The sequence below is a fragment of the Gossypium raimondii genome, chromosome 1, assembly GCF_025698545.1.
Source record: "Gossypium raimondii isolate GPD5lz chromosome 1, ASM2569854v1, whole genome shotgun sequence".
Classification (NCBI taxonomy): domain Eukaryota; kingdom Viridiplantae; phylum Streptophyta; class Magnoliopsida; order Malvales; family Malvaceae; genus Gossypium; species Gossypium raimondii.
In genome coordinates this window covers 13,892,151-13,907,298 of record NC_068565.1, presented here as the reverse complement: position 1 = coordinate 13,907,298, position 15,148 = coordinate 13,892,151, and the positions used below count along the sequence as shown (strand labels likewise).

General features: G+C 32.7%; 1 protein-coding gene across 1 annotated transcript; it reads right to left on the bottom strand.

Moving 5' to 3' along the window:
* Positions 1 to 4,307: 4,307 nt before the first annotated feature.
* Positions 4,308 to 6,123, bottom strand: LOC105783185 (cell division control protein 2 homolog D). Its single transcript, XM_012608484.2, has 7 exons — positions 5,812 to 6,123; positions 5,581 to 5,722; positions 5,380 to 5,441; positions 5,076 to 5,281; positions 4,903 to 4,972; positions 4,677 to 4,815; positions 4,308 to 4,581 (listed from the first exon to the last, which is right to left on the bottom strand). Exons 1-7 carry the CDS (start codon positions 6,033 to 6,035, stop codon positions 4,489 to 4,491), a joined length of 936 nt encoding a protein of 311 aa, XP_012463938.1. The 5' UTR covers positions 6,036 to 6,123; the 3' UTR covers positions 4,308 to 4,488.
* Positions 6,124 to 15,148: the final 9,025 nt, after the last annotated feature.

The window sequence follows — 15,148 nt, the reverse complement described above, 5'->3', positions numbered from 1 at the left end:
GGGATTCAAACTCGGGTTTCAAGGTCAATTTCACCAACTCCACACTATCTCTTAACCATCAAGTAGCTCACTTTTGAAATAATTTTACAAACTTTTAATTAAAAATTTGGGATGTTACAAAGGTTCTTCTCAAGTATGAGACTCTGTGGAGTTTAAAGCTTTAAGCCTCATGTATGTATACAAGTTTCATGGCCATAGGCATGTGCAAGCTATGACAATCCGTTGGACTTGTCCTCAAGTTTTCAAGTTAAAGATATACGTAGGACTTCTCCATATGAAAGTCTACAGGATAATCTGTGTCTATCAATCCGTATGTATGAATCCACATTTATGGATCTATATCTATGAATCCGCATGTATGAATTCGCATTTATGAATCTGCATGTATGATTATGTATTTATGAATTTAAACGAACGAATCTGCTTTATGAATCCGTGTGTGCGAGTCCGTAGGATTGTTCTCCTAGTTAACCTGTAATGTATTTATCCACAAGGTGGGTCATCTACCAAGTTTACTCGTAACAAGTCTATACCTAGAGACAATTAGAGTTATGATCATCTGCGAAAGGAAAACTCATGCTCTATGTAATGTGCCGTTGTGAAATTCAAGCCCAAGTATAAGTTGCGGAAACTTGCTTTTACATGCTTTATTTCCTTGTACGCCATTTGAATGCGCAAGTCTTGTCTAAGTACGACCAGTGACAAGCTCTTAAGCTAGTCCTCGAAAGGGGAAGTAACTTATATGTGAACCCACTAAGTTTCTTACGAACTTACCATGACTCTCTTCTTTGTTTTCAGGTAATCTAAACGGTTATATGACATTAAGAGGGGCTAAGCCTGGGACTTCAAACCTAGTGTGAGCCTGACACCTTTTGTTTGAAACATGTATAGATCTCAGGGCACCCAGTGGGTTTAAACTTTTGTATTGTATTTTGAGAAGAAATCATTTAAACTTTGTTATAACTGTTAATTTAAATGTATGAGATTAAATTGTCAAATTATATGAAGTGTTTGTTTTTACCTGAAGGCTATGTGAGATAATTAAATGTTTATTTAAATTTTGGATTTAAAATTTTGCATGCAACTATTCCGTTGATTATGGTAGCTCCCAATAGCTTGTGTCTGGCAACCGGACCAAGTGAGGGGTGTTACATGTGATATGGTTAAATCTTTGTAATATGATTTCCTTCTAACTTGACAAATGTATGGCATTGATCATGTTTCATGCTAGTATGAGTGATGATATAAGCTTATATGTTTTGGTATGTGGAAGATTACAAAAATGAGGTAAATAAGGTAGCTAAATTGATGAATAGTTGGAATTGGTATAATTGGATGTTATGCTTGAAACATAATTGGTATATGTTTTTTTGGCTCAAACTAAGGTCATATAAGTGCTTGGTGTACCAAAAATGTATAGGTAAGCATATGATGAACTTGAATGACATAATGATATGTTTAGGTGAACAAATAGATTGATTGATTGATCCTAAACGATGATCATGTAATGAGTGTCATGTTAAATGATTGTATCCAAATTGGTGATGTCGCGACGTGACTCACTGAGTTGGTGATGTCGCGACATGGAAACCATGAAATCACGACGTCAACTTGATATTTTGAAAACTTTACAATTTAATCTTAATTCACCCTCAAGTTAATAAAAAAGCTTTCGTATGCTTGTTTGGGACTAGGAAATGATTAGGTAACATAATTATATATGTGAATGATACGTGTTTACATGTTTGAATGATCGAATGGTGTATAATTGTCGATAGTTGCTTTGACAACGAATGTAACATCCTGTAGTTCAAACTTGGCAATCGGTTCGGGCAATGGGTGTTACAGTTTGTCGCCCATCTCACTTGGGATGGGCCTATTTGGCTCGTCTCATGTATTGAATACAATTATTTGTGTTATCCAAACTTTTAACCAACCTAATAATTACTTTTTTCTATTTCCCAAAATATTATTTAATTAATTTACCCAATTAAATTATTTTTTCAACTCATTTCTAATTTCGTTAAAGTTATAACAACTTTATCATATTAGAATCTATGAGGAAATATATTCAATTGCCTCGTTCAATAAAACTGTGATGACTAAATTTAATTTCACTTTGAATTTCAATTATTTAATTTCAATCAAGTAAATCAATTAAATATAATTTGAAGAAATTAATTTAATTCTTAGGTCATCTTTTGTACTTAACAAGAAAATGCATTCACTACAAATATTGATGCATACGATTTATTTCTCTTAATTGTCAATTTTCATTCATTCTATAGTATCGTTCTACATGTAATCCATTTTGGGTTATGTTGAGGTAGCGATGGGATTGATTAGACATATATAATTAGGATTCAAATAATTTGTTATTAAGTTTCACTCTTCGTCTATTAATTATAACATTATTTAATCATGGAGTTATTCGACTAAAGTACAATGATTGAACTCTCCTTTATAATACAATTACAAAAGCAACTTAATTAGTGTTTGTCCAATGTACTTGTCATAAGTGTATTACCCTCATAGGATATATTGTATCTCTTCGAGTTAAATTTATTCACCCAATGTGATCCTATTTTATCTCATGGAAATCATTACATATTCCTTTATAAAAAATCAATTACTAAAAATAGTAATTACATCATTTTTCCTAGATAAATGACTCGTGATCACGTTACTTTCTATTATGTAATGATAGTAATTAAATCATTTTCCTAGACAAATGACTCGTGATCACGTTACTTTCTATCATTTAATGTCAATGAGAAAATATTATTAACCCTTTATTGGGATAACTAAAGTTATCTCATGCAAAAGTCGATATCAAACGTATCAACTTTTGACTCTTTAGTTATTTTAACTTAGAATTTTAATACATCAAAGTATACGAGTCACGTATAAATAGTCAATCACTTACTCACGATTAAGGTAAGTCACACTATGAACATCACAAGTGAATTAATTTATAAATGGATTTAGGATTACTTTAATTTGAGTATTATCCGACATATTGTCAATCTAGACAATCATATCTATGTTTCTATCTTCGAGAATCAAGCGTTCTGTTTCTCAAGACAAAGTATCTACATAATTGAGACAACATAATAGTTCTTTAACCGATTGGCTCATTTCGATTCTCAAGACAAGTTGTATTCTTGTATTAAGACCCGACCACATAATGTAACTTATTATTAGTTAAAACATTAGGTAATAAATAAGTCAATATTCGCTTACATTTTGGTTTGCTTGCAAAAACTATCGAGGACAAATTCAAATGATATTAATGTGAACGATGAGATTTTATTAAACTAATGTGTTCAAAAAATTATAAATTCAAATGACGAATAAATTTTCTATTGTTGTCCAAAGTTTTCTATTGTCGTCCAAAGTACTACCGAAGAAAATAACCTAGATTTGCAATTCCTTTTTATGAAAACGTGACGAGGGATCAACAAAAAGAGTAAGCATAAGTTGGAACATCATCTATCGTTTGTAATCAGAAGGTGTTGATAGACATGGCATTATTTTCATCAAAATTTTGGGACTTATTCTGGTTAGGGAAAGATCATTGTGGGCAGCTTGGATTGAAAATTATGTCCTTAAAGGAAGAAATATGATGTTGACATCCCTTCGAACGAAGCTGCTGCTTGAAGAAAATACTGGAAATGAGAGGTAGGTTCACCAAAATTATGCAACTACAAGATAATCAGTCCACATGGAGCTAGAATGGATCCAAGTATGTTGCCGCTACAATATGAAATTTACTTAGAATAATGTGAAGTCTAGTGGCACAAAATGGTACGGTGTCCGTTACGTATTCCTAGGCATTCTTATAATTGCTTGGCTTGCAGTACTAGATCGACCGCCAACAAAGAACCGTTCACTCCTAGGGATACCATATTGAGTTAGACTGCTTACTTTTATGGGAGGAAACCTGATACATTTTATACCAAGATAACCTCAAGTACACTTTCAAATAACCATTTGGGTTCGTGACAACTATGGCATAGCGCAGAAGAATGCCTTTACTCACATCGTAGTACACTGGTTGAATATCATTGACCAGAGATACAATACATTCACCTTGTGGCTTAGTTATTTTCATGTTAAAATAATTGGATGGGGAGAGAGGACACAAATAACAGCCGTGTTTATCAAGAATAAGCTTTGGCCTTAAACATCTTGAGTTAGTTTTTCTCATGTTACATTTGAACGAAAAACTCAAATTCACAGTTAATCGGTGCTGCCTGGTTTGGAGAATAAGATGCATACATACCCAACCCATCATTGCTCAAGTATTCTTAAACCAAAGTAGATTTTAGCAAAAAAGGAATTTGAGGGATAAACTAATAATAAGTCAAATTTCAGAATGCAACAAATCATAAAAGACACTACCAGTAGTACTAATTATCCAATACTAGATGCTTGAGAGAAGCAGATAGGTTTCAACTACGAAACTCCTGTTATCCCCTGTTCTGTTCAAATATAAGCCTTGTTCAGATCTGCAAAGTAGGGATGTTCCATAGCTTTTTTGGCTGAAATACGCTTTGAGGGATCATATTGCAACATTTCCTGCGCCAACAGAACATGTCAATATTAGCTGTTGTTTAGAGAAGAGGATGGTTTCAATTCATGTAGTGCTGTGAGATAAGGTAAGGCAGAATTACCGATAACAGGTGTAGCCCATCACTATCCAAATTAGGAACAGCTGATGCCAGGCTCTGGGCGCTCCACTGGGGATACTCATGCCAGTTTGGTAGTGAGCTTACTCCAGGCCAGACTTGTTCATTTGGAGTACCCAACAACCTGCAAGGATGCAATTAGAAATTATTAAATGGGAAGAAGACACCAAAATGGTTGATTTAGAGACTAGAAAGGGGCACCAGAACGCACCTGAAAATATGAAGGAGCTGCTGCAGCTCAGAATCTCCAGGGAATAGAGCCTGTTTGGTGACCAGCTCGGCTAGAATAAATATGGAAATTGCTTAGTGAATCAAGTAGTATGAATATGATCATACATAGGTGAATAATAATCATAAAATGCAGAGATGGTATGTATGCAGTACCAAAGATGCAGGCCACAGACCACATATCCACAGCAGTTGAGTAATGAGTAGCCCCCAAAAGGACTTCAGGTGCTCTATACCATAGTGTTAATATCTCATGAGTGTACTTCTTAATGGGAAGAGTAAAAGCTCGAGCTAGGCCGAGATCAGCTATTTTAAGGGTCATGGTCTTTCTATCCATGAGGAGATTGTGAGGCTTAAGGTCCCTGTGTCAATTAAAGGGAAAAGAAGGATTAAGTAGGTATCGAATATCCTAAAAGATTGGTGAAGAAAATAGAGGAAAGGGCAAGGGTTTTAAAATAACCTGTGTAAAACCCCATGACCGTGGCAGAAGGCAACACCTTTGCACAGTTGGTACATCAAGCTCTGTTAAGAAAAATCGCAGGCATTAATGAATACAGAACAAAGAAATGATGACTCTGCTTACTAAGTATTCATAAGCCCACAATAAACGAGCTAAGTAATTGTATGAAAGAGTGCGAGAGAGAGAGAGAGAGAGAGAGACCTTGACAATGTTAACGGGAATGTTCTCCCCAGTTTGGCGAAAGGAGCGGATGTATTTCTTGAGATCAGTATCCATGTACTCAAATACCAAGTAAAGAACAGTCTTTCCTTCTTTGTTTTGTCCTTGTTTAACATCCATCAATCTGAATATGAATGAAAATTCTATTTTGATTAAATTAAAAAAGTGAAATTCCCTTTACAAGAAAACAAGAAGAAAGAAAGAAAGAGAGACCTGACGACATGAGGATCCCGAGAGAGCATGCGCAAGATGGAGACCTCGCGGAGAGTGGTGGGAGGAACGCCTTCATCGTCCTCGTGGAGACGAGTCTTCTTTAAGGCTACGATCTTCCCCGTCGCTCTCTCTCTTGCTCTGTATACCTTTCCGTAGGTTCCCTCTCCCACCTTCTCCAATTTCTCGAATGCCTCCATTGCTGAGATTTGCCTAGGCTTCTCCATTCCTTCTTCGATTCTCTCTCAAATCAAAACCAAACCCTTCTTTGTTCTTGTATTATCACATCACTCTCATCTGTTTCTTCGTTTATATATATAACCGTTCCCTTTAAACATTTAAAAAGGAAAAGAAATGAAGTCCTTGCTCTCAACGGAAACTTAACTTTTTTGAATTTCAAATTTCCAGATCCAAGCGCTCTCAACCTCCTTTCCATGTTTGCCCCTTGCCCGACCCCAAGTGTATGACGGGTCGGAGGTATGACCCGAGTCTATTCTTCAGCCCAGCCCAGCCCAGCCCCAGTGTATGACGCAAATTTCTTCTCTCGCTCTCTTTTTTTTCTTACCGGTAGCAAGTGAATATAAATTATATAGTGCCGTGAAAATATGTGAGAAATTTTATAATTATAATGATTATTATAATTAGGGATGGAAATTGGATTATTTCGCATCCAAGTCCTCCTACCTTAAATGTAATGCTTTTATCATAAAATCAAGAAGATTATTATATTATTTTAGCACTACATATTTTATCTTTTATTTTTTCTTAACTTACCATTTCCAATCATAATATGTTTTATCTTAAATTATCAAAATGGTCATTTTTGTTTGTCTCAAATTACATTTTAGTCACTGAGTCGTTAACGGTGTAACGGTAAGCTAATGTGACACGTTAAATCATTATTTCAAACAAAAATTTTAGATTAAATTCTACAATTGGTCCTTATATTTTTTTATTTCGAGCAATTTATTTTTTCTTTTATGTTCTTTTGACTCTTTTTTTTCCTTTATTTTCCATTCTCTTTTGTTTCTCTACTGTTTTCCTCCCTTCTTCATTTCTTTTAACGTAGTTTTTCTATGTTTTCCACTTGTTAAAGCTAGTCCACAAGCTCGCCTCACTCAAAAAATCAAATTGTTCAAAAAATAAAAGTATAGGGACTAGTTTTAACAAATGAAAAACATAGGAAAACTATGTTAAAAGAAATGGAAAAGGGAGAAAAACAAAGGGAGAAGTAGAAGAGAATGGAAAATAAAGAAAATAAAAAGAAAGTTAAAAGAACATAAAAGAAAAAAATTAAATTGTTCAAACAAAAAATATGGGGATCGATTGTATAAATTAACCTAAAATTTTTATTTGAAATAATTATTTAACATGCCATGTCAACTTACTGTCACACCGTTAACAGTAATTAACGGCTCGGTGACTAAAATGTTACAACATGATAACGTAAGTGACTAAAACATAACATTTCAAACATAAGTGACTAAAATGCAACATGAGGCAAATAAAAGTGACTATTTTGAAGTTTACCCTAAAAAAAACAGCAGCAAAAAAGAAAAGGTCAAATTCTACTGTTAGATCCTGTACTTTGCGTAATTTATGGATTTAGTACATATACTTCAATTTGATCAATTTTAGTTTTTGTACTTTTCAAATTTTGAAATTTTAGTCTTGACCAAATAGTAGCAGTTAAACATGTTTGGTTAAATTTTTGCTATTAGTCATGCATTATGCATAAAGTTATAGATTCAGTCCATGTTCTTTGACTGGACCACTCTTAGTTATATTTTTTGAATTTCGAAATTTCAATTTTAATGCAAACAACAGATGATAAATCTATTAACTAATTTTTTATAAATACTATGTAGAAATAGTAAGTTGACATGATATTATACATGTGGAGTATCAAAATTTGAAAATAATTACTATTCGATCAAAATTAAAATTTTAAAATTTTAAAAATACAAAAATTAAAAATAATCAAATTAAAATACACATACTAAATGCACAACGCAAAGGAATAGCAAGAAAATACACCTTGGCTTAGACTTCAAGTGATCTCTGAAATTGTGTGGTTTATGCGATCACAAATCACATTTAATTTATTATTTGGTTTGATTATAAAAAATAAATTTAAAAAATCGATGAGTAGAACCAATTCTCACAGATGGAATTTGGTTTGATTTGCGTATCTTTAAAATCCAATTTTAGTTCTGGTTTTTTTTTTTTTTAAAAAAAACATTTTCATATTGCTTAATCAGAGCCTGGGCAACTATCACTTGCTTGGGCTTATGGACACCTCCCCAAAGAATGTGTCCGAAGATGAAAGGCATCCACCGTCTCTATCACATTGATGCATGTTTAGAATCCAGTGATATACATCAGAAAGCTTCCCTACACGCCACCATCTTCTCCTCTCCTACCTTTCGACCATTGCTACAGAGTAGGCGGATGATGGATAATTTTTTTGGTTAAATTCCATTATTACTCCACGTATTTTGCGGATATTATTTTAATTCATATATTTTAATTTGATTATTTTTAGTCCTTATATTTTTCAAATTTTAAAATTCTGTTTCTCACGGCTGTTTTTTATTTTTATTTTTATCAATATTATAACTGTTAAATTTATTAAATTTTGTTATTTTTAAAATTTATAACGGTAAACATATATATTATGTGTAATGTCATGTTAACTTATTATTTATTATTCACTAAAATCCAGTTAATAAATTAATGCTCGTCATTTGTATTAAGATCAAAATTTTAAAATTCTAAAAGTATAAGGCCTTAAAATGATTTAATTGTAGAATATAGACCAAATTTACAATTGTATACATAATACAATACTAGTAATTGAATTCAACCAAATGAATTTAACAGCCACTGTTTGGGTTAGGATTAAAATTTCAAAATTCATGAAGTACAAAACTACAATTTATCAAATTAAAATACAAAAATTAAATTCATAGTTTTCGCAAATTACGAGTACTAATAACAAAATTTTAATATTGTTTTGTAAAACTCAAATGAATGCAATATAGAGTTTGAAGGAAAAGGGTATGGGAATATTAGAGAAAGCAACAATTGTTGAAAAAAAAAAAGATTCATTGAAAATGCCATCTTCAATAGCAGGAGCTACATTTGAAAAATCCTCCCCTGGTTCCTTCAGTTTGTTGATAATCTGCAAAGCATCTCCCTCCAGCCAAATCCTTCTATGTCCTGTTTGGAGACTGTTTGGAGAGCAAATTCAAGAGCCTTTTTTGTTGTTAAAGTCTCTGCAGACTCCGGACCAGTGACTGCCCCAAGTTTAACAGCTGCGCATGACAACACAAATCCGTCACACTCTCTAATCACAATGCCTCCTCCCCAAACTTTTACTTTGGCATTGAAACTTCCGTCGAAATTAACTATGACCAAGTCTGGAGGGGGAGGTTTCCATTTTTGCACAGTAGACGCCAGTTTGAGCGCTGACTTGTAGCTATTCACTTCGTTCCAATAGCTCTTGATGGGGTTCACAAGATTGCCAACCGTTTGCTTCTTTGAACCGTACATTTCCTTATTCATTACGTTCCATAAAGCCCAGGCATTCATAATAAGGTGGTCGAACTGCTCCTTATCAATGAAGTTGGTTGTTGATTCTAACCAGTCCACGCCATTGTTGCTTTCAGATTCTACAATTTCGATGGGGAACTTGCTGGCAAGAATGTTAATTTAGAATAGTAGCAGTCCCTCAAGGCATGCATCTCAGTTTCATTGCTTGCGCCACAACGTTTACAACAAGTTTCAGGGTTGTTCAACGTCCTGCAACTTTGGCAGCTGTAGGAAGGATTCCATTGCATAACCGCCAGGAAAAGAGACGCACTCTTGGCGGTAAGAAGGACCTTCAGATTTTTCTATAAGCACTCTTGACAGAGTATCTTCCATCACAACTTGGATGCCAGATAAGTTTATCTTCCCGATTACCTTTGAAAAGCTGAATGTTAAGGATTGCTTCAGCTTCGTCCACGAAAAATCATTTCGTATGACATCCTCTTTCCATCTCCCCATTGTAAAGTCAATTAGCCTCGGGTGCAAGGGAGATTGATTCAGAAAGAACTTGTAAACACCTGTGATGGGAATCCCATTGTCTCCTCTGATTTGAATATTTTTCCCATTGCCAACTCTCCATCTTGCTCCGAGCTCAATGACTCTTTTTGACTCCGTTGAAAATAAATTTATGAACACAATATGAAAATAAGTTTTCACTAAAAATTTAAAGGGTTGATCCATTTAATAAAAAATTGGGTAAAACCCAAAATAGTACTTTTAAAAAATATATATATGAAGCCCAAACATTAAACTTCGTTTATAATGAATTAAATATTTACAACCCAACCCATAAAATAAATTTGGAGTTTTCCATTGAAGATTCCTAACTTTAAATAAAATAATATGCTATTTCTTTTTTTCTTCTTTTGCCTTGTTGTTTGCAGATTTCTCCTTTTTCCTTTGTTTATAATATGTTGCTCTTATATGTGTAAGAAGCCTACCGGCCTAACTCAGCCCCGAAAGCTCGCTCGAAAAGTGGGAGTATCTTAGTAAAAATATAAGATCGAATAATGGGCTTTATGGGAGAATGCCTCTTTTTTTTACCAAAGTTTATTTTAGTTTTTCTTCTCCTAGTTAAACTCTATTTTTAGTTTTCCACTTAAACTCTAATTAACCTAGAGTTGTTGTAGTCGCATATGCTACGAATTTTAGCCTATATATAAGCCTTAGTTATTCTAAGTTTTATACAACAAAAATATTTAGATTGAGAGAATTTTTTTCTTTATTTCGAACGGTTTTTCTTGTGGGGTTTCGGGTGTAATACCCCTTACTCGTATTCAACACCAGAATAGGATACTAGGCATTACCAGAACACATACACTTGTAAACGTATTTTTCCGAGTTATAAAATTTCATCTAAATTAAAACTTTCAAATTATTAAAATGCTTTTATAATTCTTCACAATATATCCTCAAATTATTATATTCATAAATAATAGGACCTACGAGACCTGATACATACTCAAGCAATTCAGTGCTTCATTCCCACTTCATTCAATTCACAATTTCTCATGCTTACAATTCAAATCATATCACTAACAATTTCCATTTAATTTATGTTCAATTCAATATCATTAAATTTAATACTAATATGTAATTACCATTTAACTCAACGTTTATCGATTATACCATTCATTAACACATTTATGAAATTCTCAACTTTGCAATGAAAATATCACTTTAACTTAAATAACAACATCAATTCAACTCATCATCCCCTTTTTCTTCATTTTACACTTTAAGTATGAACTTACTATTTCATTACCTTTCCACACTCGTTTCCTATGCATATCACACAAGGCATAAACATATCATTCAACTAAAGTCGCAAGCTAGTGCATTTAAACATAATTCTTTTTGGAACTAACCACATGATAAACCATTTCAATGCATAACTTATAGGTTTAACGTGGCATAATCTAGCCACAACTTGGCCAAAGTGTAACACCCCTAACCTGTATCCATCGCCGGAATAGGGTTTGGAGGTATTACCAAAGATTACAGAATATTTTTGGATAATTCGAGTCATTTACAATTCACTATTTCTTCCTGTCAATCACAATTTCAAATGACAGATTCATGTAAATGAGCTCAATATCATTAGCTGTTTAACTTCCGTCACTTAAATTCACATACACATAATTTATTAACATAACCTGTCAAACACAATCTCTGAATGACGAGATCACATAATTGAGCTCAATTTCACTGTTCAATATGTTTTATCACATAAAATTTGCTTAACACTTACCACAATTTGTCAAATTAGAGAACGACTTACAAAATTGAGTACTTCATTTCCTCGATGCAATAGTCCAACTATGGTCTTACACATAATCACATAACACACTCCGATGCCATAGCCCAGCTATGGTCTTACATTGACTTATCTCTTGTTACTGATCAGAAGTACTCAACCTTGCGTTCTACTCAATTTGAACTTATAATTCAATTTTCATATATTTATATATATATATTCTTTTATTTTACAATTTTCACAATTCAATAGCAAACATATAAAATAACATATTATGTTATTCCTAAAATTATCAAATAATCATTAAAATTTAACCATATGAACTTACAATTCGATTTTATAACATAACGATAATCATAATTTCATAATCACTATTTAAAATGAAACATTATATCATTTCTAATTCAACGTTTATCGATTAAAATCGGGAGAATGACCAATTTATACACAATTCATTCATATATTTTCCTCTTCCTCCTCTCCATTCCACATCCTTAATGTGTATAACACACTTAAACAACATTATCCATACTTTCACTATTTTCTTGTATGTAAATTCAAGCTATCTGTCTAAGTTAGGGTCACTAATTTATTTATATCTAGATCTACAGAGCTCCAAATTAAGATCTGTTAATTTTCCTTGAAACTAGACTCATATATATTTTTACCATAAAATTTTCAAAACTTTTGACATAGCCAATAAGTACAGTTTATTCTTTAAAGTTTCCCCTATTTCACTATTTGACAGTTCTGACTCCTCTTCACTAAAAATTAATTATCTCATTGTACAAAATTCGGATAATGTTCTTGTTTGTTTCTTTTGAAAATAGACTCATTCAAGACTTTAAACATATAAAGTTTATCCCATAATTATTTTTTTTTACAATTTTTAGTGATTTTCCGAAGTCATAACAGGGGAACTTGAAATCATTCTGACATTGTCTCACAAAATTTATTATATCTCATGATTTTCAATTGCATTGCTTACACCATTTCTTCTATGAGAAACTAGACTCAATAAGCTTTAATTTCATATTTTATTCATCTTATAATTCGATTCCCACAATTTTTGGTGATTTTTCAAATTTAAACCACTGCTGCTGCCCAAAACTGTTTTAGTGTAAAATGTTGATTACCAATTTGACCCTAAACTTTTAATATATGACAATTTCATCCCTAGGCTCGGAAAATGAAATTCTTCTAATTTAATCATTGATTCAAGCCTAATAATTCTCACACATATCAATAACAGCCCATGGATTCCTTGAAATTTTATAATTTTTCCACAATTTCAACACTTTTCAACTTAATCCTTAAAACATGTTTTCATCCAAAATTCTTTAATAAAACACTTTAAACATCCATTAACATCTCAATTTCATCATCAAATAACAAAAATCATATGAACTTATCAATGGTATCTTCCTAAACTTTCAACAAAATGAGAAACTAGTAGAATACTAAGTTAGACCTAATTGTAAAAGTCTAAAAACATAAAAATTTCAAGGAAAAAGTAGGAATTACACTTACTTGAAGCTAAAATATGGAAGAACAGCTCTAAACCCTCTTCCATGGCTGTTTCCCACCAAAATTTCAAGAAGAAATGGTCTTGAAATCCTTAAAATAAATTTTGGCCACATAAACTTTATTGTAATTCCAATTTTGTCAGTTAAATACATAAAAATCTTTGATTTTTTTAACGGTATGCCGTCTCAGCCACTTAAGTTGGTCCATTTACTCTTTTAGTCCTTTCTTATTTAATTGTTAAGTTATTTAATCACTTTAGCAAGTTTCGCATCTTTTCAATTTAGTTCTTTTTAATTAATTGACTGCCAAAACGTTAAAATTTTCTAACGAAACTTTAACACTACCATATTGACACTCCGTAAATATTTTTAAAAATATTGATTTATAGCATCGAGGTCTCGATACCTCTTTTCCTCAATTTCTTGACTTAATAAATTTTATAAAACACAAATTACTAATTCAAAAATATCTTAAAAATCATATTTGGCTCGTAATTATTAAATAATAAAATTTACGAGCTTATTTTCTGAATTTGGTGGTCTCGTACCACTGTTTTTAACATTTCTAAAAATTAGGCTATTATATCGGGTTTTCTTTTAATTCTCTCCATATTTTATACTCTAATTTATTATAATGAAATCTCCTTTTGCTCCTGATTTTTTATCCTCTTTTGAGAAATTTTTTCACGTAAAATTTGTGTGTCAAATCTTTTCAATTCTTATTTTCTTCACTATGTTTGTTATTTAATCGGATTTATCCCCTACAAAATGGTATCAGAGCTAATTCGATTTTCACAGTCAACCCATTCAGAGATGGAAACGTCAAGGTTTGAATTGAGAAGTTTGACGGAATTGTAAAATTTTAATTTGTGGCAAGTTCAGATGACGACAATATTGGTTCAGAACGGTCTGAAAAAGGTCGTTACAAGGAATAAGCCCAAAGATATGGATCAGTCAGAATAGGAAGAGCTTGATGAAAAGGCTCTATCCACTATTTAATTATGTCTCACGAATAATGTGTTATAGGAGATTTTGAAGAAGAAAACAGCGTCTGTGTGATGGAAAAAACTAAAAGTCTTGTATATGACGAAATCTCGAGCCAACATGTTAGTATTAAAACAACGTCTTTACACATTTAGAATGGCCGAAGGTAAGTCCACCAGAACTCATATTAACGAGTATGTTACCCTTCTTAATGAATTAAAGAATCTTGAAGCAGAGATTAGTGACGAGGATCAAGCTATGTTATTATACTATTTGCCCTCTTCTTATAAAACTTTTAGGGAAACTTTGATTTATGAGAGAGATATTCTCTCGTTCGAGGATGTAAAAAGGGAAAACCTCAGTTTCACTTGCAACAGGCAAACAACAAACCAGAAAGACAAATCGAAACAATTTTAAAGTAAGGTCCAAATCCAGAAATCGTGACAAATATTGTGGCTATTGTAAAAAGGCGGGACACATTAAGGTAGAATGTTGGAAACTTCAAAATAAAATCAAAAGAGATGTTGAAATCGACGAGAAAGATAAGCAGAAAGCCGAAGTTACTAATGCTATTGTAGCCAAGGATAGAGGTTGGGATTTCTTATTGGTGTCAACGAGCGAAAGCTCTCATCTTACTTCCGAATGAATATTAGATTCAGGGTGCTCCTATCACATGTGTCCCATCAGGGATTGGTTCTCTACGTACAGTTCAGTTGAAGGTGAAGTTGTACTGATAGAGAATAACTTTCCATGTAAAATATTCGAAATCAGAACAGTACAAATTAGGATGCACGATGGAATTATTCGGACACTGTCAGATTTCAGGTATGCTCCCGATTTAAAGAAAAATTTTATCTCATTAGGAATTTTAGATTCTAACGATTGCAGGATAGTCATTGAGTTAAATGGCTTGAAAGTTTCTCGTGGGGCTCTTGTTATGATGAAATGACAGAAAAAGGGCAGCCTATATGTTCTACAAGGG

Coding starts and splice junctions, on each gene's coding strand:
- LOC105783185 (XM_012608484.2), bottom strand. CDS start 6,035: ATGGAGAAGCCTAGGCAAATCTCAGCAATGGAGGCATTCGAGAAATTG. Junction 5,282..5,379: donor GGTCATGGGGTTTTACACAG/GTTATTTTAAAA, acceptor TAATTGACACAG/GGACCTTAAGCCTCACAATC. Junction 4,582..4,676: donor ATGGGCTACACCTGTTATCG/GTAATTCTGCCT, acceptor CTGTTGGCGCAG/GAAATGTTGCAATATGATCC.